The sequence below is a fragment of the Tetrao urogallus genome (assembly GCF_951394365.1).
Source record: "Tetrao urogallus genome assembly, chromosome: 24".
NCBI lineage: Eukaryota > Metazoa > Chordata > Aves > Galliformes > Phasianidae > Tetrao > Tetrao urogallus.
This window is the reverse complement of record NC_136837.1, coordinates 4,612,673-4,636,781: the sequence shown is the minus strand read 5'-3', so window position 1 is coordinate 4,636,781 and position 24,109 is coordinate 4,612,673. Positions and strand designations below refer to the sequence as shown.

At 50.7% G+C, this 24,109-nt stretch overlaps 1 protein-coding gene across 1 annotated transcript in view; it reads right to left on the bottom strand.

Moving 5' to 3' along the window:
* The window catches only part of PKP1 (plakophilin 1), a gene marked incomplete at both ends in the record, with an annotated part of 32,808 nt that extends 8,699 nt beyond the window's left edge, over positions 1-24,109 (bottom strand). The window contains 6 exons of the mRNA XM_079546564.1: positions 781-958; positions 1,530-1,737; positions 3,207-3,351; positions 9,249-9,673; positions 17,589-17,689; positions 23,908-24,109. Of these exons, the coding sequence (XP_079402690.1) occupies positions 781-958; positions 1,530-1,737; positions 3,207-3,351; positions 9,249-9,673; positions 17,589-17,689; positions 23,908-24,109 (1,259 nt within the window). The remainder of the gene's footprint in view (positions 1-780; positions 959-1,529; positions 1,738-3,206; positions 3,352-9,248; positions 9,674-17,588; positions 17,690-23,907) is intronic.

The window sequence follows — 24,109 nt, the reverse complement described above, 5'->3', positions numbered from 1 at the left end:
GCCCCACTGAGCTCCTGACTGCCCTGCAGCCCAGCACAACTCGCTGCTGGATATCCCTGCCTCCAACTGCATCCCCAAGAGAGAGCCTAGCTGGAGTTACACTCCATGGAAGGCTCCTTTTACACTACCACCATACTCTTCTTCCCTTATTTTAATGACTTATTTTGTGGCAGCGCGTTGGGTCGGGATTGTCTCAAAAGCGCAGCGCTTTGCGTGCACATCACAGCGTGCAGTTGCAGGGGAAGGCTGCCTTTCAGACCCGGTTCCCAGCTGCAGAGGACGATAGCATCGCGTCTCCAAGGGCCCATGCTGCATTCAACCATTTTGTTTCACAGGCAGATACGGCTCCTGCTGGCTGCATGTCTGCTAAGGGTGCGGTCGGCACTAAGCTCCCTCGGGGAGAGCTTCAGTTGATGAAAGTACCTAATTATACAGGGTTGGTTTTTTTTTTTCCCCCACTTGTTCCCAGTGAGACAAGGAGCTCGCATCCAAGTGGAGGAGGGAGGTAGGAGAAACAGCAAGTCAGGACGGAGATCCTCTGCACAAGAGCTCTGGTTCTGGTGCGGAAAAGGGAGCTGCTCTGGGCTCAGCCTGCTCCTCCTCTTTGTGGGTGACCCATCTGACAAGCAGGCCAATGCACTACGAGCTGCCGGGTCAGGGCTGCCGGGTACAGCCCAGTGCAGTGGGACTGTGCTGTGCCAAAACAGTTATTAAAATGAGTGGGGAAATGTTTGTTTTGCCCACGTAGAGAATTCAGTACGGCCCCGCGTGCCGACTCACCTCAAGCACCCTGTGGCATTGAAGAATACTTCGGGGTCGATAATTTCCCTTGTCCTGTTGCAGCCACCATCGGACCAGCCAGAGAAAGGGATGATAACACAGTCTGTCAAGACGGGGAGGGCCTCTTGTATCAACTCCTCTTTTAATTCATCAGTGGAGGAGAGGTTCCAGAGCAGACCTAGGAAGGAGATGGAGATAAGCTCAAGTCTTTGCCTATCCCTGTAGGAGATGGGCAACAGGAACACAGTATCATGTGGAGATGTGCACCTAAGCATTGTCTCTCCTCCCAGAATTGTTGCTTCCTGCTATTAGGTTGCAGGAGGAAAGCATTTCTCCAGGAATCTTGTGAAGGTTTGCACACAGGGCCTCAGGCAGAGCTGAAGGTGACCTGCACCAACAAACTTGGATCAGTGCTTCAAGAAAAGATGAGACACCAACCAGATAGCCAACAGGGTGCAGGAAGGCAAGAGAGTGTCCCAGCAAACACAGAGCAACCTGAGATAGAAACAACCCCAATGGGCAATTGCAATCTGGGGAAACCCCATGGGACACCGAAGAGCCAGGACTTCCCCTGCCTCGTAACTTAGGTCACGATTTCAAGCAATAGAAGCACAAAACTTCCCCTTTCCAGTATGGCCTTCTGTGCGTCAGGCAACGTGGACAAATGTAGAGAGGGGGGTGATCGTTTGGGGGGCATGAGGCCGCTGCTATCAGAGTTGGGCTGACACCAGCTATGGGGCTCTGTGTACCTGTCAGTTGCTTCTGAATTTCGGTGTTCCCCGTCCTCCTCAGGAGGCTCACACACTCCCTTATCCCGTTCTGCCGCCGGGTTTCTATCTTGTTGGTTGGATTCCTGAAGACCAAATTCCGGAGGGCTCCAGCTGCCGCCCGCTGTACGTTTTGGTTCGTGCTGCGCAGCAGCTCCACCAGCTTGGCAATTCCCCCGAGCCGATAGACCTGGACGGGGAAAGATGTGCTGACATCAGAGTGGTGCACAGAGCATCGCCAGCAGGACAACTACAGCTGTCAGCGTGATGCAAGGAGTCACTGTGCTGCCTGCTGATGGGGCTGGCAAGGAGACCTGGCAGGGAAGACAGGCCAGAGCCCACAGGTGGCACCAGGTTACAGCTCAGAACTGGATGCCTATGGGTAACAGCCCCGTGAGGAAGCCTTGGTTGATGTTAATGTCAACTTTTCCTATCTCCGTAAGTTTACACCGAGCAAAAATGTTGCCCTGCCTATACATAGCCGGGTATGGCCAGCCATAGTGGGGTAATGACATGACACAGGGACTTATCTGCATCCTGAAATCACAGGATGGTCTGAGATGGTCTGGGTAGAAGGTGAACACCCTGGAGGTCAGTGGGCCATGCTCAGTATGAAGAGGGACAGGCATGGATGGACCCAGGGAATCCCAACTTCCAGGACAACACACAAGTGCAGGGGAGGTGTGAAGGCAGAGCACATCCCTTCACATCCCTCCAAAGCTCCAGCTGAAGGATTCTCCCTGTGCCAGATCAGCTGGGGACGAGAGCCACATGGAGCCTCCTTGGACACACAAACCTTTTGGGTGGAGATCTGCTGACAGCAGAAAATGAATGAGTGCATTTTAAAAAGAAAAAAAAACACCAAAAACAAACAAAAAAAAAACCAAACCCAAAAAAAAAGCACGCTCTGGGATGACTCATCTACCTGCTCCAACACATCTTTCTGGGAAGTGATGGGACAGGTTCAGTGTTTTCAACGGTAACCAAGGGTGTGGCTGCCCTGCAATTAGTGACTGCACTGTGGAATGGGGTCCCCACGCTCAGCTCAACTGCACTGAGGGCACAGGGGCATATCTGCACATTGCCAGCTCCACTGCTGCTCCAGAGCACTGAAATCTGCCTGTGTGTGGGTGCTGCTTTGAGAAGACCACACTGCCATGGCTGCAGACACGTCAGGATGGGGATAAACTGCCTTGGTATGTATTGCTAACAAACCCATTGGCTTCGATGAGTGGCTGAAATGGCATTGAGCAATGCACAGGGAGGAACACAGTGGGATCTGGTGCAATTTTTGTGGTTCTGACACTGAGAGAGCAGGACATTGACATGGAACTGGGTGCAGTGCCATCCAGAACACCATGTTTGGGTGGCTGCTCCCATGCATATCCCTTCAATCTGCACCACAGCGTGTTGGGGTGATAACATGGTCAGAGTCTCTGCTGCTTGGTAACTATTCCCCTGTGCTAAGATACTGACCTGCCCTCTATTAACAGAAAGTGGCCACTAAGAGGTGAAAAACCCACTTAAGTTATTCCTGTGTGGACTGATGTTGTTTGAGGCTCCATCAAGAGAGCCTACAGATTCTTGCTATTGAGATACACCAATTTTGCCCATCCCACGTGCCATCACATCCAGTAAGCTCTGAAGGAGTTTGCTCACCTCTTGTTTGGCAGACTCATCCTGGAAGCAGGTGTGCTGGAGGTAATAAGCCCCCATGGCCTGGTATTTGTCATCAGAGGAGCACAGGAGCTGTATGGCTTTCTGGATGGTCATTGTGCCACCATCTATCTCGTCACCACATATTCTGTGTCAAAGAGAAAAGTAGCATTGATTGAGTTCTCAGCCCAATAGGCTACTTTAGTACTGGGGGTTATTAGGAAGGAAAGAAGCACAGAAAGCCAAAAATCATCACTTCACATACAAAAACATTGTGCGACCCTACAGCATCGCTCAGACTCAGAAGAGAGATGATAAAGGAGGAAAAGATACAGCAGGTCACCAGGGCTAATGGACTGTGGATCCACTCCATCAGCAAAGCAGAAGAGACAAAATCTTGGTTGGTGTCTAATTATGTCTAAGGTGGAAGGATTAGGAAGGATTAGGGAAGAGAGAACCAGTGCTCGCTGTTGTTCACATAGAAGAATTAGTGGACAGGAATGAAACCATCCATCAGGTTATTAGGACAATCTGAAGGAGGCAGAGGCTTTTCCCACAGCATTTAATCCTTTGATGTGAGATGTGGTGGAAGCAAAAATGTGAGAGCAGCTGATGGTCTCGGAAGGTGAGGGCAGATCCCTTAGGAAAAGGAGACAGGCACGTCTGGAGCCATGGGATGGACAGCCACTGAGCTCATGAGATGCTGCTAACAGCACTGGGAGGGTGTAGGAGGCAATGCAACAGGAGGGTGTGCTTCTGTTGGCAGTCTCCAAGCCCTGCAGAACAGCTGTTCATCATCCACCATGCAAGGAATCTGCACACAGTCCGGAGGAGGGCTGTGCACCCCTGGCTTGGAGCAGGAGTGGAACCTTGGGTATAAACCCCTGAAGATTTGTTAAGAAATATCAAGCCTTGCTCTCTTTGGCTTGTATTTATTCACCAGTGCTGACGTTTGTCCCTGATGTTTTAACTCTGTAAAGTCAGAAATATGTACGAACTTTCATGCTGATGAAGGGGCTCTGGAACGCAGCGCTCCTGACTGTGGAATGGCCACAAAACATTCAGGACCAACAGAAGCCAAACCCAGAGCTCCCAGTTGGTTATTACTGCCTCGCTGGTGACAGGATACAAATGGGAAATATTTTGTTAGCAGTGAATGAAACCGAAGAGTGTGGGAACTTGGCTGGGATGGGTTGACAACACCAAACAATCCCACAGCCTCTAATAAAAGAGGATTTTTAATAAGATCTTGAAATGAACCTTATATTTAAGGTATTAAATATTGCTGTGAGAGTGCAGTGTGACCTTTTGGAGGCACAGGATATGCAGAATAGGTTTGATTGTTCCAAAGAAATGTAAGAACACAGCTCTATAAAGGACACCCAGAGAAGTTCGCCACCTCCGGGAGCTTACAATTAGATAAAATAATTCCTCCTCAGATATAAAAAGTCTCACCCCCCCACAGCACCAGCGAACCACCTCCACAATCCTACAGCAAATTTCATACAAAATATCAAAAGCCAACAATCATGCTGTGCACAGCAAGGCATAATGAAAGACTACACGTGAAATTGCACCCAGTGGAAAGTCCTCATTTAAGCCCCCGTGTAGTCAGTGGAGAGAAATAGAACAATCTGCTTCTGTGTGCTCACCATTTACCCTAAGACAGGAAGATCTGACCCTGGAGGTATCTCTGCCTCCGCTGATGGCGATCATGTACTGGACATTAAGAGCACAGCATCTGAGGCTGGATGAACAACATTCTATTTCTGCACTGAGTAAAGCATCACTTCATCATACGCTTTCCCTTCATTTGAATCTCCACCAGAACTTGGCTCCAAGAGACTTCCATTTCACTTGAGACAAGGAAATGCAGAACTGGAAAGAAGTTTAAACTAGGAACTCTATCCTACATTCTGTGAGACACAACAGAGCTGGGATGAGATCAGGTCCAGCATGAGTGGCACCAGAGGAACTTCTTTGGGAACCTGACCTGGGCCAGCAGGACAGGGAGGGAGCACATGAGCAGACATACCAGGTCAGTGCCATGCAGCACATGTAACCACAGCGGTGGTGTTGATAACTCTGTTTTCCAAGCTAAGCAGAACCCTAAGCCAGAAGTAATTTCTATGAGAAAGAAGGGTGCCTGCTTCGTTAGTGATTCAAGGAAGGATATTTCCTGCACATCCACTCATAAAATGTCCAAGCCCTTCTTCAGCAGGGAAAACTGGGCAGCCACATCCAGTTCTGCATGGGAAAAGAAGGGAAAAGCTCCGTTTCGTCTTCTGGCTCACTGACAAGAGAAATTCACAGAGCATCTGGCTCTCCCACGTGCCTCAGAAGAAGCAGTGGTTTCTCCCAGCTGAGAACATAAGCACCTGGCAAGGCCAACAATAAAGGAGATTGTTCATCAGTCAAGGACATTCCATAACCAGATCAACAGCATCAGAGCTACAGTTTGTTCCAAGACAAATTCTTGAAGTAAGGCCATCTCCAGCCTGGGCCAATGCTCCTGGTAGGAAGAGCTCTGAAGGCTGTTCTTCCACAAGGAAGAAGCAATCAGAACAGGGAGACCTCAATTAGCAATGATTCAAGGAGTCAAATTAGATGATCAGATCCAGGTGAGGAAGAGAAACAAATACTCCTGAGGATCACTATCACGGAAAGGCAAACTCTCTAGTTTGATACTGATGCCTTTGGGTCACTGTGTATTAGCAGATTAGTTTGTGCTAATTGGATCTAAGCCTCCAAGCTGTCTGTTAAGTCTACAAGTCCTAGGAGGGGAGGAAGCTAGAAAAGCCTCACAAATGCCACTGTTCATTAACCAAATGAGAGTGAAGCCACTCAAAACCTCGAGTGACCTCAGCACATCCCAGCCCTCCAGAGCCAGGCAGCACTGCAGCAACCCCAGTTTGCTTTGGATGCAAATGCGCCGTGCAGACAGGTTCACATAACACAGAGCCAACACTGAAATGGTCATTTTTAGAGGTAGCTTGCCCATATAAGAACAAAACAAAACCAAGATGTCTGTCTTTTTATATGCATCTGCTTTCATTGTGTGGCATAGCCCTGGGGAGTTTATGTTTTGATACCGATCTCCTTGGGCTTATCCCAGAAGAGAGGAGGTCTATCAGAAAACACCTCTGCCACCTTCTCTGACTCTCAATAACTGTTCTGTATTTTTACTGTTCAGAATACTTCCAGAGAGACTGAACTTCGGCCTGGGGATCCGTGTTCCAGGACATACAGCAACTGTCCCTGCACTTCAGCCATAGCCACCAGCAGGTACCCAACACCCTTATCAGAGTAGCACCAAAATATGACACGTTTCCAGGTCTCCTGAAAGACCCCCGTCCTCTGAGCCTGGTCCCATCTGAACATGATGTCCAAACACTTGAAGGCAACACGTCTGCAGAACAGAGCTTAAACAACAGAATAGTTTTCCTGTGCTTCCAGGTCCAGCTGGAGAAAGAGAAAGGCTCAGAGTTTTCTGAGCTACATGAAACATCACATCTTTTATTACTGCTTTTGTTATCGCTACGCGGTGAGCCAGGTGGGTGTGGAAACTTTCTATTGTGAAAGCTGAACACAAAACCATGTTTGCTATAAAGGCAAAACCTCTGCCTGAAGATCTACTAGAATATGAAGTCCAGAGCCTCAAACAGGGACTTGCTGGCACCTGTTGCCCAGCTAAACCTTCCTCCTGCATCTAGAGGTTAACGATGGGGTATCTACAAGCAAACTTATCCCTTTCCAAAGACCAGGCTACCCAAATCCAGGCTGAGCTCTCAAAATGCAGAGTCCTCCAGCCAGAGAAGTCCTGCGCAGCAGAGCCCAGATACGGTCCCAACCCATCTCCAAGGACAACAGCACGCTCCAGACCAAGGCTAACTGCAGCCTTCCAGATACTCTATGCATTCAAATGGCTTTCCAGGTAGATCATCTGTTCAAAGAGGACAACTCCTGAGCACGCTTCCAGAATTCCAAAGATGACAGCTGACAGCCTCTCCTCCTATAAGGCAGCTAGCAATGCAGTCTCACACAAGCAGGGTGTGTGCCCCAGCCCAATCAGATTTACTCAGGGGGCACAGCCCCCATTGAGCCGAGGACTGAAGCCCTCATTTCCACACCAGAACCAGTTCTGCCAGATGAGCCATGCCCCAAGCCAGGAGAACTGTCTAAACGGAGCCACTCCCCAGCCAGAGGGCATCCAGCGCTGCAGAGCATTCCTCCCGCACCAGCAGCTCTCTTCCATAAGCACCATTATTCCACAAGTGACTTTTGCAAAGAAACGACCAAGTCTGCAACCCGAGGGCTGTGCAGTGTGATGCTGGGATGCCCCAGAGAAGCCTGCCTGCATGGGACGAGCACCAGCAGACACCTTCCCAGGGCAGGAGCCGACTGCTGTCCTGCAATTCATCTCTCTGTCGTCCCTCCCACGACATTTTCATGGTCTTTAGACAGAAATTCCCTAGGACAAGTTACTTGTCATTTATGGAATGCTTCTGTTTCCCAATCCAGAAGAATTACAAAGCTTCTGGATAGAGCAAGCCAATGCCACTGGTGCTCTGGGTTGGCCAGGGCTGGTTTTGCATGTGTCGGATTGAAGGGAACTGGGCACACAGGAGGACAAGGTTTCCTGACCACACGTTAATTAATGGGCAAATAACACTTCTTGGCAAACACACTCCAGTGCTTATTCCCCTACCCAATGCAAAATGAAGGAGGTTGAGCAGAGAATTAACCCAGCATTCCAATGTGAACGAGGGCACCATGTAGGCACTGCCAACTGCAGGAGGGGATTTTCTCCATAACTATAACACATTTGGGTCAGAAGCTCAATAAATATCCCTGTGTGGTGCGAGCTACACCGAGGCAATGCTGTCAGTTAAGCAGCCTCACATTATGTCCTACAGTGAGCAAACTCCCCAGGGCAACAGGGAGCACAAAAAATGAGCTCAAAAGGTTCCAGTTCCTGCATGGGAGGTGAGGTAAGTCCTGGGTAGGGCAAGCACTGCTGGACAGTGATGCAGCAGCCCCTGAAGATGCAGACCTTCTCTAGCCTGATAAAGCATCACAAGATACCCTCCAAGGCTGCTGTGGGCAGCAGAACACGGCTTGTGCTCGGAAGCTGGAGGCACCGCAGCCACTCGCATCAGGGCAGCTCTTAAATAAGCATCACTTCAATGCCATCAAAGCCCCCAAAGTTTTTGTTTCTGTGACAGCTCTGCTGCAATGCAGATACATCAGCTTGGGGGTGTCTGAGCTCACTGCTGTGCTCTTGTTGCAGCAACATTTACAAGAGGGGACCTGGTGCTGAATGGGACGTGGAAGACAATCCTGACCACTGCATAATTCCTAGTTCAATGGGACTAGATGCTCTGGACAGAAAGGAAAAGGAATAGCTTCCGATCTGTCTTAGCTATATCAGTTATTCCAATTAGGCTTTTTTTTTCTTCTAACTTCTGACTCAAGTGTTGTTTTGGTTTTTTTTTCTGGAACCTGAACTGGAGGAAAGAAGCAGGGCTGGGTGGGAAGGCAGAAGGGAAACATGACTGCTCCCAGGTTCTCAGCTCTGCCCTGAGTCAGACCCTCAGGAACAAACTCCTTCAGCTGTTGTTTTTTTTTAAGGTTGGTTCTCTGCCAAAGCAGAGCAGGGTGACAGCCAGGAGAGACACCCAGACTGCACACCAGCCCTTTTTGCTCTTCACATCCCCACCCTCATCTTGCAAAGGAGCTGACAGCTAAAACCACTGCAGAGGCACCAGGCAGCATCTTGCCCAATATCACACAGCTACAGCAGAGACATCTGCACTGAACCAGCCACGTTGGTCTCTCTCCATAGTCCGTAAAGAGAAATAAGCCCTCTGAGCATGACTCATCTGACCCACTTTAGATGCCACTGCAGGATGCGATTAAGCACACCGCACACTTGTCAACAGATCTCCAGTGGCTATTAAGCAGCTCAGGTGACAAACTCAGACGGACAAACCTCCGAAGCAACATCAGCATTTACCCAGATCCATCCCACTGCAGCAGACTTACTTGGAGCCAGACTGAGCCTGTCCATAAACCGCATCCTGCTTGCAGCTCATCATGGGCTGGGCATAGACCACATCGGGTTTGTTGCTGGAGGGGCAGGAGAGGGCCCGTGCAGGCATTTTTTTACTTGTCCTGGTAGTTCCTTGCTGGGTGCTACAGCTGCTGTAGATGCTCTGGCGGTTCAAGGTTGCCTTGTGCTCTGCCCGACCCCCGGCCTGACTCTTCCTCAGCGTGCCCCGCGGTGGTTCGCAGTAGAGGTCGGGCTCGCTCCGGCTGCTCTTGATGTTCTGCACAAAGCAGTAGTCGCTGCCGGCCCTGTTGGGGCTGCAGACTGCCTTGCTGTAGTGCTTGCTGCCCCAGCCCTCCATCTGGCTGTAGGAGCTGTAGCGCCGGTTCTCAGCATCCCGCTTCAGGGTCCCGTTGTACAGCTGGGCAACAAGAAAACGGGAGACAGCACAAATTAGGAAAGGTTGAGATGGAGGTCGACGTTGCCGAGCCCACTCACGTGTGGGTATTACAGTATTACATTCCTGTGCCTCTGAGGTATTTCTGTGACCTGGTCTCCTAGTCATAGAATCATGGAGTCATAGAACTACCGAATCATAGAATCACTGAATATCCCAAGTTGGAAGGGGATCCATAAGGATCATCTAATCCAACCAGTCATCAAACCATAAAGTCAGAATCATGGAATGGCTTGGGCTGGAAGAGACCTTAAAGCCTTTGTGTCCTGCACAAGGAAGGAAGACCAGACCCAAATTCTTTGCAAAAAAGCGCTCAACCCAAAGCAAACCCACACAGCACCTGAGCTGATTTAAAGCACAGACCCCATGAGGGGTCTGCATGCTGCATACCTCAATTTCATCACAAGTCATGACGTGTTTGTGGGCCAAGCACAGTACAAGCATCAAAATATATGGCAGCACAGCCTACCAGCAGCCCTTACAAAGATTACAAACCTTCTCCTGAAATCTGGGGATGCAGTGATCAGGATCTGGTAACCAAGTGCTTGGAGTCAGAAGTGAAAGCTCCAGCACAACCCTGCCGTACAGCAAGTGCCTCGATCCCAGCTTGGAAGAGCAGGAGGCAAAGATCTTCCTCCTTGTAAGAGATTACATCACTTTTCATCACAGAGAACGTTGAACCATTCCGGCCTTCCAGCACTGCCCATACTTATTTTTAATTTCCTTATGGTATTTGGTTCCCTTCTGCCTGCAAGTTCCTCAGGAGGGGAGTAATGGGAATGAGAAAATGGAAAGATGGAATTCATGACTCTCATCATGCCAAGAATCTTATTTGTGACCAGGTGTGTTCCGCTCAGCATTCTGGTGATCAGCACTCCAAGAAATAGAGTAAACAGGAATAAAGGGAACTGATGGATTTGGTGCCAGAGACCTTCTCATCCCAAAGGCCTGCCTCATCCCCCTTGGGTAAACTCAAGGAAGTTAATGGCACTTGGTGTGGAAAGCCCATGGTGCAAAGGTCCACAGCTGTGCCTATCTGAAAAAAAAACCCAAACCAAACCAATATTTTCTAACATAGAAACAGCATGCAAAAGAGAACTTGGTCTCCTGTGCAGCATCACCCCAAATCCCGCTGCTCTGCCCCACTTCATCCCAGCCCTGAGCACGCTCAGCATCATTTCTCTCTCCAACACTCAGCAGGATTGTCATTATGCTAATTAATTAAGCCAAATAATTCCATTAAGAAACTGATCTTCAGGAATGCAGTGAATCCTCTCTGCTGCATCCTGGAGAGCTGCACAGGTAACGGCTGGAAGCATTCAGAACGGGTCAGGAGGCAGAAGAAGAAACCCTTTCATCCAGTTACGCTGGACCCACTTTGCTCTGCCACTTGAGCACAAAGCAGGACTGGAGATACTTTCACTCTGCAGGTTTACATCTAAACAGGTAAACTGCTGGAAGGGGAGAAAATTCTCTTTGCATTTACTCCAGAGGACGCAGAAAAAACCTGTTAGTGCTGCAACATGGCAGGCAGCAGGCTGGGTGCACCCTACGGTGATCCCAGGGGTTTGGAAGAAGAATTTGCATGCGATAAGAAGAGTGAGGATGAGGCACATGGCTGAGCACAGTGAGTCTTGGGGCTCCCCCGGCAGTGGGGCAGCCCTATGGAAACGATCAGGGTGGCCATGCAGCAGAGGTGCTCAGCACCCAGGTCCACTGTGGCAATGAGGGACCTTTCAGTAAGGACCTAACCCACCACAAATGAGGACGTCTTTCTAAGGGTGACACCATCCTCATTCTGTTCCATTTTTCCAGCTGCTCTCTGATGGAACATGATGGAACACAGGAGTTGCACTCAATGATCCTTATGGGTCCCATCCAACTTGGAATCATCACCTCACTTCCTGAGGTGGAACCCTCAGGACAATGATGGTGGACATGGCCAATGCAGGACAGTGTGGGGTGGCCCTTGGGGAACCCACTGGCAGGGCTTGCCGCTGGCAGGCTGGAGCAGCAGCCTTTGGACATGAGCCCTGTCACATTGCTTTATGAGTCATTATAAGCCAGGATTATTTTAGAGGGCTGTCAGAAGCTTGGCACAGCCACAGAGCCCCTGGGCATTTACCAAAGCCAATTCAGCTAACCGTGGAAGTGCCAGCTCGTCATTTATCTACAGCTATTGTTTGCTTCCCAGTGTGCTCGGATGGGCTCTCCACCAGCAGAGCAAGGGAAGGCGTGAGCATGTCCATCTTTATAGGTGGGAATCATCCCTTCTGTATTTCCTGCTGCGTTTCAGAGCAGAGCAGAACACTGTTCTCCTTCCTGCCAGCCCTGGGAAGGGCGCAGCAAAGCGGCCGCCTGTTTGGAAAGTCTTCTTTCTGCAACGCAGGGAGCCCTGAGCAGCAAGTCAGTGCAGGTCCTGGCAGGGCGGGGAGGCCTTTTGCAAACTCATGGGAAAATAGTTCCCGTGTGATGTGAAGCTCATTACCAAAGTCAGTGCATGACTTTTATTGCTGATGCTACCAGATGCTTGGCTGAGCCCATTTTAATCTCTTTCAAGTGGCACGGACCTAATTGGTATCTTAGAGTTCCTCTTTGCAGCAGGAGACTGATCCAAAGCCTCCAAATCGATGAGGAGCCTCCTGCCAGCTCCAGCGGATTTTGGAGCTGCTTGCCAAAAAGTCCCTACAAACCCACAGCCAACCCCATCGCTCCTTGATCTCGGCAGAACGCCACCTCTGCTCCTTAGGAGCAGCACCAATGTCCCCATGGAAAATGGTCCCCAAGGAAAGCCAGAGACCTTCACCTCAGAGCAAAGGCTGCAATGGAACAGAGCTCCTCACGTTGTCTCTTTGTTGGACACAGCAATCAGGCAGATAGGGAGCAGAGCAAAGCAGGAGGGAGGCGCTGCTGTCTGGAGAGGAGATGTCACTTGTAAAGGTGATGCCATCACACAGATGTGGTTGGGAGAGCTGCTTGGCAGCCACCCCCAAACTTCTGCTGTGAGTGCAGAGTGAGCCCTCCCTGTGCAGAATGGCATTAGTGAAAGGAGATCATCGCTCTCACCTTCAGACCCCCTCAGCCACCCAGATTTCCTGACACCCCACATCCCATTAGTGGCGGCCATGTGGGTCAGCTCCACATCTCACACCCTTAGCAGTGGGAAGAATCAGTGCAGAAGGGCAGGGATTCCCCCACACAGGGCTGGAGGCAGCACAGTGATCCCATCTACCCTGCAGGAGTTTGGAACCACTTCAGAAGAGCAGGGACTGTCACCACGTCTTCTCCCTGGTGCTCTGCAGGGATATGGGATGCTCACATGCAGTGTCCCAGCTGTGAGCATGCTCTTCTAAAGGAGCCTGTGTGTTTGAGGCCAAGCTTTGGGAGCTGCTCATTCATATTAAAACTAGGAGGGGAGGAAAGGGAGCAGAGATGAGCACTGATAGCACACAGGTGCTCTTATCAGGCCTGGGCACTAAGTGCTTCCCCTCACTGCCAGCAGCAAAGACCTGCCTCAAAATTAGCAAATGTGTGTGGAGCACTGGGACTAAATTACCTGACCTCTTAAGGAACAATGACTGTAACATCCAGCACTGCCACCAGTGAATAGATATCTTTAACTTCTTATCCCAACCAGAAGAAAAAAGAAAAAAGGCGCTGGAGAGGAAGTCACAATGGCTTTGTTGGGCTCTTCTTTTTCCTCCAAAATCCCTGTTCGAGGAGCACAGAGGAGGGCTTGCCCAGCACAGCCCTGTGCTCAGATCTCAGCACTCCTTCCCTCCCAGATAACTGGGTGTTTCTGACTCCTGCATCTGAGGACGCGATCAGTTCATTACCCAGCTCTAATTCTTTCCCTTGCAATTTGTTTGTTTCTAGAGCTGCAGACAGAGAGAAGTAAAGGACTCCGAATAAACACGTCAGGAGCAGCTTCTCCCAGGCTGCAGGGCAAAGCACAGGCAATGCAACATGACCGCGTCCCACCCTGAATGATGGGTGGGGAAAGATCCTGATGTTCCTTGCGAAATGCTTTCACTGCTGCCTGCTACCAGCTCCATTGCAGGGAGAAAAATTGCAAAACCAGCAAATATATTGTTAATCCATTTCTGAAACGCTCTTCCCCGCCTCTCCTGAATGCTGCCTTTTCATCTGGTTCTTTGTGCAGCTCAGCTTTCGCTCCCGATGGTTCAGATAGCTCCTCCAAAGCACAAAGCCTCTTGCAAAACCTCTCAGGGAAAGCAGGGTCTGACTAAGCAGTGATGTGCAGTACAATGGCACGATCGTGGCCCCACCTTTTGCTTTTCCATGGAGTTCCCCTCCTCGGACTCTGGCTGAACACCTCCAAAGCTGCACCTGCACTCGGGCAGACAGCACGCTTGCTGCAACTCATGGGCCACCAGACTGTGACAGCAGCTTGGAGCCCAGTGCTGAACAAATCCCATTTTGGGGGTCCAGTGCTCTGGCTTTACACCACCATGCCCTGGCACAGATCCTGCACTGATGGCTTTGGGAGCAGGTGGCCACTCGCAGCACAAATTGCATGGGGACGAAGGTCTCCATGGGTCTGGTGAGCTCAACTGCACCTGGCCCACAGTTACCACAAAATATCACCCAACGCATTGATCTGCAGCCACTGGTGTGCCCACTGCTGCATCCCACCACGGCCACTGGGCAAAACGAGGCTGCCAGGGAGGTGGAGGAGACCCCATCCCAGGAGCGCTCAAGGAACATGGAGATGTAGCACCGAGGGATGTGGTCTGTGGGCATGGTGGGGTGGACTTGGGGATCTCAGAGGTCCTTCCCAACCTCCATGAGCCTACAGAATGGGACTGAGGGCTTCGTCCCTGAAGGCTGAGCCAATCCCTGACTTGCGAGGCAAAGAAACTGTGCAGCATGTGCTGGGTCCAGCTCTGTTACCCAGACTGTTACATCGCAGTGCTGTGCTCCTGCAGTGCCACCAACAAGGCCCTCACCACAAGAATAATTAGGAAAAAACCTCTAACTGTGGGCAAATCAAAGGTTTTACCCATAGCTCTTTACCAATCCAGAGAGCTGCCATCAGCTTTAGGAGGCTCTTCCCTTCAGGTCTGTCATTTCTATTGCTCTAGTACAGGAACACCAGCAGCTCATAAGGGAAGAAAACTCAGAAGCAAAAGCTTGAGATTCCCAGCAAGATAAAAAACCAGACAAAAGCAGTAAGTTGGGAATAATAGTGTTTAAGAGCTGTGGGTGAGACAGGGTAGATGACATATCTCCTTGCTATGTCATTTACAGTCACCATCTGAAGCAATGCACTGATAAAAGCGGTGTCTAAGCTGCAGCCCTTTGAAGCAGCAGCACGGACACAGGTCCTGTTGCACTTCTCAAATCCCAGAAGTATTCAGAGTAATCGCCCTGATGCTGTACTAGGTTGCTTCCCTGAAATGCCTGAATTTGCCCATGCATCTCAAAGGCCTTTGGGGCTTCTCAGAAGCATCCCCAGCACTAGGAAGGAAATGCAACTTCATCTTCAGAAATAGATTTACTTTATCTTCTTTCCCCTGGTGAGCCAGAAATCACAGATAGAAAATGCTTATAAAAATGCTGAGAACCTGCCTGATTTCAAGTCCTAAGTTCATACGAAGTCAACCTAAGCTGGAGGCTGGGAGCGTGATCTTCTGATACAACTCTGGAAGAAGCAAAACAGAGGTTCCCCAGTGCGACTGGGGAGCACCGTGTCTGCTAAGCATCTGTTAAGCAGATTTAGGCTGGAGGTTATATGTTCCCATGTGCCAATGGCACTCAGGATTCATGGCCCCAGCTGCAGTCCTGTTAGGTGGCTGCTCCGACCATGGCAGGGGATGCATCCAGAGGGCTGACTCATCCTGACCTGACAGATCTCCAAGATAGAGCAGATGAATCATGCTGTACCTCTCTGTTGGCTCTGGGAGGAGTCTAGACAACTTGTTAAGACAAAATGGCTGATTTTCAGATAGACCACATTTTGTAAGAGCAATTCTACTGTGAAACTTTCACAAGTCCCAGTCCCTTTTTTTTCCAGTTCCTTTTTTCAGCCCGTATCTGAAGGCCTTCACCAAGAACTTCAGGAACACAATGCTGCTGAGACCCGTGCTTCTGGAGAGAGACCCTCCCAGACCACCAGTGCAAAAGAGCCCTTCAGAGAGAAGCCGTGAGCTGCACAAGTCTGTGGTGAACCAGAAGTGAACCAGAAGTGACCAAACTGCTCTGTGGTGTCTATTGGAGGCTCCAATCTGTGTAACAACCACATGAGCCATCTGCCAGCACGGCAGCACCAGTGCTGGACCCGAAGCCCTGTCGATTCACTTCTCTCAGGAGCCACAACAGACAAAAACAGCAATAAATCATTTAAACAGTACAAATAATTGACTCTGAGGTTCCACCTCTGGCTTGCTATGTCCCTCAGCTGCACATTGCTGAAGGCTCAGACAACTCCCTGGGAAGGGATATTGACCACAGGGGGTCCATGCCTGCCCCAGGGATGCTCTGCTCTTTTCCACCATGGACACTCGGCCTCACACCAGTGAAAGATCACCGTCTGAGATTTAAACAGCTCAGCAAAGGAGTTTGAAACAGCTGACATCGAGGCTGACAGACAGTGTAAATAAAAATTTCAAAGGCGTGCCAGTGCTCCCAGTCCTTCCCACTGAGCACGCATTGGCACCCAACCCACTGAGTGACATTATCACTGCCTTAAAGCAAACAAGTGCACCACAGCCATTAGAACAGATGACAGACAAACCTTTGTGAAGCTCAGGAATGCTGATGCTGTAAACAGGCAGAGGATCTGGCAACCAGCAGGAAACACTGCAGCCCTCTGTCTCTGAGCTTGCAGCCAACCCAAGCACCTTTCCTGGTTCAAACCTTTGATGGTTGTCAGGGAGCTGCTTTACAGCCCCACAGTTGTTGAAAGGAGCCCTTTATTTTTCCTGTATTCAAATGCCAGATCTGGGAATCGCACCTCTTTACTTTACAGCTGATGAAAACCAGGGATGAGCAGAATACAGAGCCCAGGTGGGGGGCAACACCAGCAACACGCAGCCCCAGGAGACAGGAGTGGCTCAGAGAGCTTCCCAGTGAACCGAGTGCCACCAAGGGTGGCACCAGGACCTTATAGGACACGTAACCCCTGATTGCACAGACAAGTACAGTCTTACACCTGCATTTTCTGACAATCTGTAACACAATATGTTCTCTGGGAGAAGCAAAGCAACCCCTTTCCAGTTACAAAGAACACCTTAAAAACATCTGCACCGTGGCACTGGCTGCCCAGGGAGGTGTGGGGTCCCCATCCCTGGAGATGTGGCATTGAAGGATGCGGTCAGCGGGCGCAGTGGGGTCAGATTTGCGGACCTCAGAGGTCTCCTCCAACCCTAAGGATCCTATGATATACTGTAGGAACAGCAGCACAGTTATGATGCAAACTCCCCGGGATCCCCAGTCAGCTGCACTGATTTTGTTCAATTAAGTTTCCGTGCACAGAAATAGAAATTGCAGCTTGGATGATGGGCTCCAAGATCTTAACGTGAGACCTCTTAACTGAGATGCGAGTCTGAACCTATGGCCTTCAGACAGCTGCAAACACTGTGTGCTGTTGGGATACCAATCCCCGAGAGCAAACTAAAACTCATCCACAGTAAAACCCCCAGCCACATACAGCACCGACATCAGCACCTTGTTGCTATTTGCTTCAATCTATGGATCCTCTCCCTCTGCATTGAAATCCGTGCTGGAACAGCCACAGCCATGCCTGACCTCTCCCAGAGAAACTTCTGAAGTGCCTTCCCACCCAACACCTGCTGGAGGACGCTTTGTGCAGGTTACCTCAAGAGGATGCCACAGCTCCCAGATAAAAGCATCTTACCGGATATCCCCAGCTGCTGTTTCCCATTTGGGTTTTGGTGTAATAACTGCCCCGGGACGTCCCGTAGCCATAACCATCAGCTACACAGTCGTACATGGAACCTGTAAATGGAAAAAGCACCGTCAGTAGGAGTGGGAAGCAGCAGACCATCCCAGTCTTTTCCTCGCAGTGAATTTAGATCCTTTCAACTTATCACTGAAGAATAATGGAGTTAGGAAACCTATAGGAAGCACAAGATAGAAAGTCGGTAAGTTGAGCCCTTGCCATGCAGGCAGCCCAAAGATGTTCGTTCCAGAAAAGCTCCTAGAAACTCCAGCACCAGACTGCAAGTGGCACCTGAAGGCCTTCAGCAGAAAAGACCAAGTGCCATAAGATCTACCATGGACAACAGCAGAGCGGGTCAAGATCTCAGGCAGTGCCTCAGGTCTTACGTGAGAGGGACGGGGTGCTGTTCTGGAATCACAGTTTGAGTTGGAAGGGGCTCTGAAAGGCCCTCTGGTCCCACTCCCTGCAATGCAGGGACACCCACAGCTCCATCAGTGCTCAGAGCCCCATCCAGCCTGACCTTGGGTATCCCCAGGGACAGGGCAACCATCGCTGCCTTCAATCTCCATCCCCACTCTCTAACAAATCACACCATTCATACTGTGCCTTCACAGAAGTGTGTTAGACTCCATCATTACAAACACAGGCTATGATCAGCACTAGAAGAAATTCATCCTCTTCCTAAGCTGCAATTCCCTTACGTAATGCAGTGGAAAGTGCAGCAATGACAGCAGAGCAGCAAGGTTCTACACTGCAGCAAGTAAGAATCTGCTCAACTGCAACAACCACAAACACAGAAACAAAGGAAAGCAGTTGCTTACCTTCAGAAGGCCTCAAATATACAGGGATCTCCAACAAAACACCCTTCCCTCCACTGCCAACCTTTAAATGAGGGCTAGAAAGAGGTGAAGCCAGGGTCCACCCCTTCTGGTCATTTAGGTACATTGCATGCATCTGAGCTGCCCTGGTTGGCCCTGCCTTCTCACCAGGTGTTCCATCACTGCATCAAGCTGTGATTTAACATTGCCACTACACCTGAACACCCTTCAGATGGTCCGAAAGAGTTCAAAGTCATTTGAATTTCATTTTCAAAACTGCTCAATAATTGTGGCATCCCAAGTCCCGTTACGAGGAAGTGCAAACCCTACACTCCAATTATCTTCCAGGGAAAGCTCTGAATATCTAACAAGCTACAGAATCAGGACTTACCTGTCCCAAGTTATGCACCTAGACTGGTGGGTAATGTCAGAAATATCCTAATCTCTCTGATTGTTTGATAAGACTCATCTCTTGGATAAACTGGATAAGCTCTACCACAAAGGCCCTGAAGCCACTCAGGTCTCCTACAGCCACCGACCCGTAGAACGTATCTCGTTTATTGCTGTGCCTGAGGCATCCAGAACCTGTTATGTTGATTTGGTACGTGGCTAAAAATTCTTGCATTTTCTCAGGAAGATTGTCCCCATAGACGCAGTAATGAGATTTTCTTTCTGTCGTCTACACAACGGGAGCAGCATCTGAAGAACCTCAAGGAATGCAGGGTAGGCAGCAGCAGAGCAGTTGCACAGACGTGTCCTTGTGCAGAAAATGACAGGATCTCATTTTTAACCACATTTATAGATGTTAGAGCATTCATAGAGCATTGCTGCAAGATGCCCATTATCTCTCCAGCCCTGATTGCTTCCTATATATCAAGTTGCACGGGACTTCCCAGTAAGGACGAAGGAGATGGCCACCAATATGGCAAGGGAGGTAAAGGCACCGACTGGGTGCCACCCCATGACATCCCACCAAACGCTGGAGGAATGCAGGGTTGGGCTTTGGCAGAAGGCAGGCAGGGCTTAGAATGGGAAACCTGGGCCAGGTGACTCAGCGGGGGACAGGGCTGACAATGGGAGTTCTGAGCGCAATCCCATAACAGTTTCCTGGGAATTACTTCTGACAGCCCTTCTCCCAGTCTGTGCAAACATAATGTATCTGCAGGCTGGAATTTCCGGACACTGTTTGTGAGTCAACAGCTTCCTTAAATGGAAGAAAGCGTTTCTGGGTGTGACTCATGGGTTAATCTGACCAATCCTCCCCGGGACGGCGCTGCTCTTCCCAGCATCCATTCCTGCTGTGCACAGCACTGGGGATGAGCAAAAAGACACCACAAGTAGTCCAGTTTTGGCACTTGTAGTTTTAAGACATTGAAGAGAGAATCATAGAGAATCGTAGAATCATTAAGGCTGGAAAGGAGGTCTAAGTTCGTCAAGCCCAACCATCAACCCATCACAGCCATGCCCACTAAACCACGTCCCTTATGCACATCGACATGGCAATGTGCATCTACATTCCTGAGCCCCTCCAGGGATGGTGACCCCACCACCACCCCGGCCATCCTGTGTCAGTGCATTACCACTGTTTTAGAGAAGAAATGTCTCCCATTCCTCAACCTGAGCCTCCCCTGGCACGACTTGAGGCCATCACCTCTCATCCTATCACTGTCACCTGGAGCAAAGGCCGACTTCTCCGCTGCAACCTCTTCTCAAGAGCTGCAGGGAGTGATGAGGTTTCCCCTGAGCCTCATCCAGAATGAACCACCCCAGTTCCCTGTCCCTGTAAGACCCCACTGTGCTGCAGACCCATCGCTGCCCTTCTCTGGATGCTCTCCAGGCCCTCAACATCCTACTGGTAGTGAGAAGCCCAAAGTTGCCGAAGAGTTGCCTTCACCTCCAAGAACTTGTATACAAGAGCTTGTAAATATATAATTATAGAAACCTCAAACGTTCAAAGCTGCCTTGCTGGTTTGAGAAGGCACTTCCCTGCCACCGCAGCACTGTGATTTGTCGCTTGGTCTGAAGGCCAGGTAGAACCCAGTGATTTTATGGCGGAGGTGGCTTTGCTTTGTCCTGCAAGTTTACACAGCTCTCTGCCTGATTCTTCCTGAGGGGCAGCTGGGATGTGTGCAAGCAGCCCGAGGGGAGAGAAGGGATATTCCTCAGCTTAACTGCCTCAAGGAGAAAGACCGCATGAGGTGCTCACCGGTCCTGCGACTTTGGGATAAAAACAAACAGTCTCCAGAGAAAACTGGTCAATCTAAAACCTCCATTGAATCAGGGAGAGAGCTCATGGGCATAAAAACTAACCGCACCAGCTAGGGAATGCAAGAGGTTGCCCAGAGAGCTGTGGGTGCCCCAATGCTGGAGGTGCCCAAGGACACGGATGGGGTCTGGGGCAGCCTGAGCTGGTGAGCAGCCAACCCATGGCAGGGATGGGGCTGGGGGGCTGCAAGGACCCTTCCAACCCAACCATCCCATGGTTCCATGCCTTGAAGTGCTTTTGCTTGAATGCTGTGAGCACCACCACATGCTGGCTGTGCCCCCCTCTCTGTCATCAGTCATCTATTAGTGATCATCACAGAGCAAAGTGAGACCTTGCTACAGCGCGCTGTGCCTGAGCTTTGGGACCCTCTTGATGAGTTATTTGCATTCTTCAAAGGCAACTTTATACCCTTTTAAAGCTAAAAGACTGATGGTGAGGAGAAGAATTATGTCAGGAGGGCCATTTGTTGAGCACAGCAGAAGGCTTCAGCCGGACGCATGAAGCTAACAGGGAGCTTTGTGGCAATGGAGGCATATTAATAAACATTAATCAGTGGCAGGGAAAGGCAAGACAAGAACCCGTCACTGGTAGTGCAGGCTAGACAGGTTCAATAATAAACCATGCACAGCTTTAAAACAATGAGGATGATTAAACATAGGAAAAAAGTAGTAAGAGAAGAAGGCCTGTGGGAAGCACAAAGCACGATGCCTCCTAGGAGAGAAGTGTTGGAGGAACCCCAGAAGCTGAGATTCATGCGGGAGTGACCAGATGGCGTTTTTGCCTTCTGGCCTATGAGCTGAAGGGTTGGATGTTTTGCTTTGCTCAATAATCGGAAAGGTTCGTGGCAGAGCTTTCACTGAATCGTCTCACAGTGGGGGAAGGTGACAGAAAACTTCCCAGCACTTCATGGTCACAAACACCTCTTTGTGCACATCAACATAATGACCCCAATTAGGTTGAGATGGCCAGGAGGACTCAGTTCAGCTTGGTTTGCCCTTTTCCCCTGCTGTGACACCACATTCATTTTCCCATGGAAATCTGCATCGTTCCCAGACACAGAGCAGAAGCCCAGCACACACACACACCAGTTTGGGTCACGTTGCCCTGCTGGGGCTGTGCCCACGCCCCGTGGTTGTGCATGCAGGGGGTGACATCAGGACCTTCAGACAACGGCCACAGCTCCTTGTTCTCCAGTCAGCCAGTGGATTTTAGGTAGATACTGATAGCAGGATATTAAGAGAACATCTGCTCCACAGAAACACCAACTGTGGGATGCCACACCTCCCATCCCTGCTGCATGCAGCGGGATGCACGCCTGCGCTCCCCACCCTACAGGCAGGGGTGCATGCATTCCTGAAGCAGCAGAAGGCTCTGCTCAGCTCTCCTGCTCAAACCAGGTCTCAAAACGCGGTGGCCTGGGTTGATACCCAAACAGAGACACGCAGGGAACTGCATGCAGAAGGAACAGCGCTCAAAGGTTTATCAGGATGTTTTGCCAATCCCACATCTTACTGGGAAGCATCTCTGAGAAATCACGTGTGGATGCATGTAGCTGATGCTGGAGGAGCATTTGGACACAGATGAGCAGAGCTGCTAGCAGATCCCAATGGCTCCTCGCAGCTCTTTGTAAGAAACATTAACTCTTCTCCCTAGGTCTGCTCAGCTGGCCTCAGAACCAGCAGCAGCAAAAGCCAAGGTGGCTCAATGCTGTGCTCTGAAAGCTCAGCCTGACCGTCTCAGGCTCCAAAAGAAAGAATAGAAATAAATGGGAACTCCTTGTCCTTCTGGGAGCCCCTCTGGCACTGCAGCTTCCAGGTTGAGCCACCTGTGGGGCACCAGGAGGGCACCTGAACCTGCCGTGGGAATGGAGGCAGCTGCTGGGAGTGGGATGTGACTCAGCTTCCCTGGGACGCAGACACCAGAGTGGAACATTTCCACGCAATTCCCATTCCCAGACGTTCCCAAAAGTGTCTGGAGGATGGGTTTAGGTTGAGATTGTTGAGTAAAGACGGGCAGCTTGGGAATTTGCTTTGCTTTATTTCTTTCCCAGAGTTTTCACCTGGGCTCCTCTCCGAGCAGAACAATCCCCCTCTGCCTCCTGGCCTTCCTCACACGGACAGCAGCAGCAGGAGATGTCCTGCAGAGCTTCCCCATCCCCTCTATCTCTGCAAGCACAATGCATGCATCCAGGAGGGCTCCTATGGGAACATTGCCTTGGCAAACCTGCCCCCCAGTGCTGGGTTCTGCCTCCTGATCCTCCTGCTGCCAACTTGTCATCGCCAGCTCACCTGGATTTTCTGCAAACACATCCCCATGTTCTGGGAGAGCTGAAGGACTCGGCTCCAGCTGCCATCTGTACCCCAAGGCCCCAGGCTTTGCTCTTCCCATTGCCCCAGCTGGAGCAGTGAGCTCACCGCAGCCGCTGGTGAAAGCAGCTCCGAGTCAGGGGGGATTTGTGTTGTGGCTGCTGCGCCCACCTGAGTTTGCAGCTCTTGACTGGTGGAAGTTGGGCTGCCCTCCAAATTAGCTTTCTCCTGATATGAGAACAGTGAAAAAAAATCCTTTGCCAAGCTTTGAGACATGGAGAAAGGTGTTCCTGTAGGAAACCTGGTTCCAGGACACAGCTGAGCACTCGCACAAGCCCTGTGCACAGAGGTGGAGCAGTTGCACGGTGCCTGCACCCTGCCTTGCCCATCTCAGAACAGAGGGGACTGCAGAGCATCCCCACTGCACCGCTGCCAGCCTTCAAACGGGGACACACCGGGAGCTCTGAAGGCACATCCCAAGCTCGGGTCGGTGTCCTGTGTGCAGGCATTGCTGCGATGCTGGGAGCTCTGGCTGCACACAGGAGGGGTGAAGCTGCAGGACAGGATGCTTGCAGAGGAGCAGAGCTGTAGGCGGCTGCTCCAGCTTTGAAGCTGGGAACAACAAGGGTAGGAGCAGTGTACCAACATGTCCCAGAGCCATGGGGACACGAGCAGTTCAGCCCCACTGTGCTGTGGCACTGCACCCATCCGCACACCACAGATCTTCCATCCCATGCAACAGACCCCGGCATCTCCCAGCCGTGGGGGTCATGGGGTTACGCCACGAGAGACACGAACCGCTCTGTCCCCCATAAACCAAACCCCACAGAAGCTCACAGCAGAAGCAGCCACAGCAGCTGCCCTGACCCCAGAGGGGATGGTACCTCTGTTGGAGTGTCCCACGCTCGATGACACCGACGACTTCTGCTTCTGCCTCTTCACCGTCATCATCACCTGCTCCTGGACCCGCTGCTTTCCCGTGCCCTTCGTTTTCAGCTTGTGATCCGAGGGCAGGGCCAGCGTGGAGCTGGCCTGGTCTTGGAAGCACTCATATGCCAACGCCGTTTTCAGCGGAGAGTGAAGCAT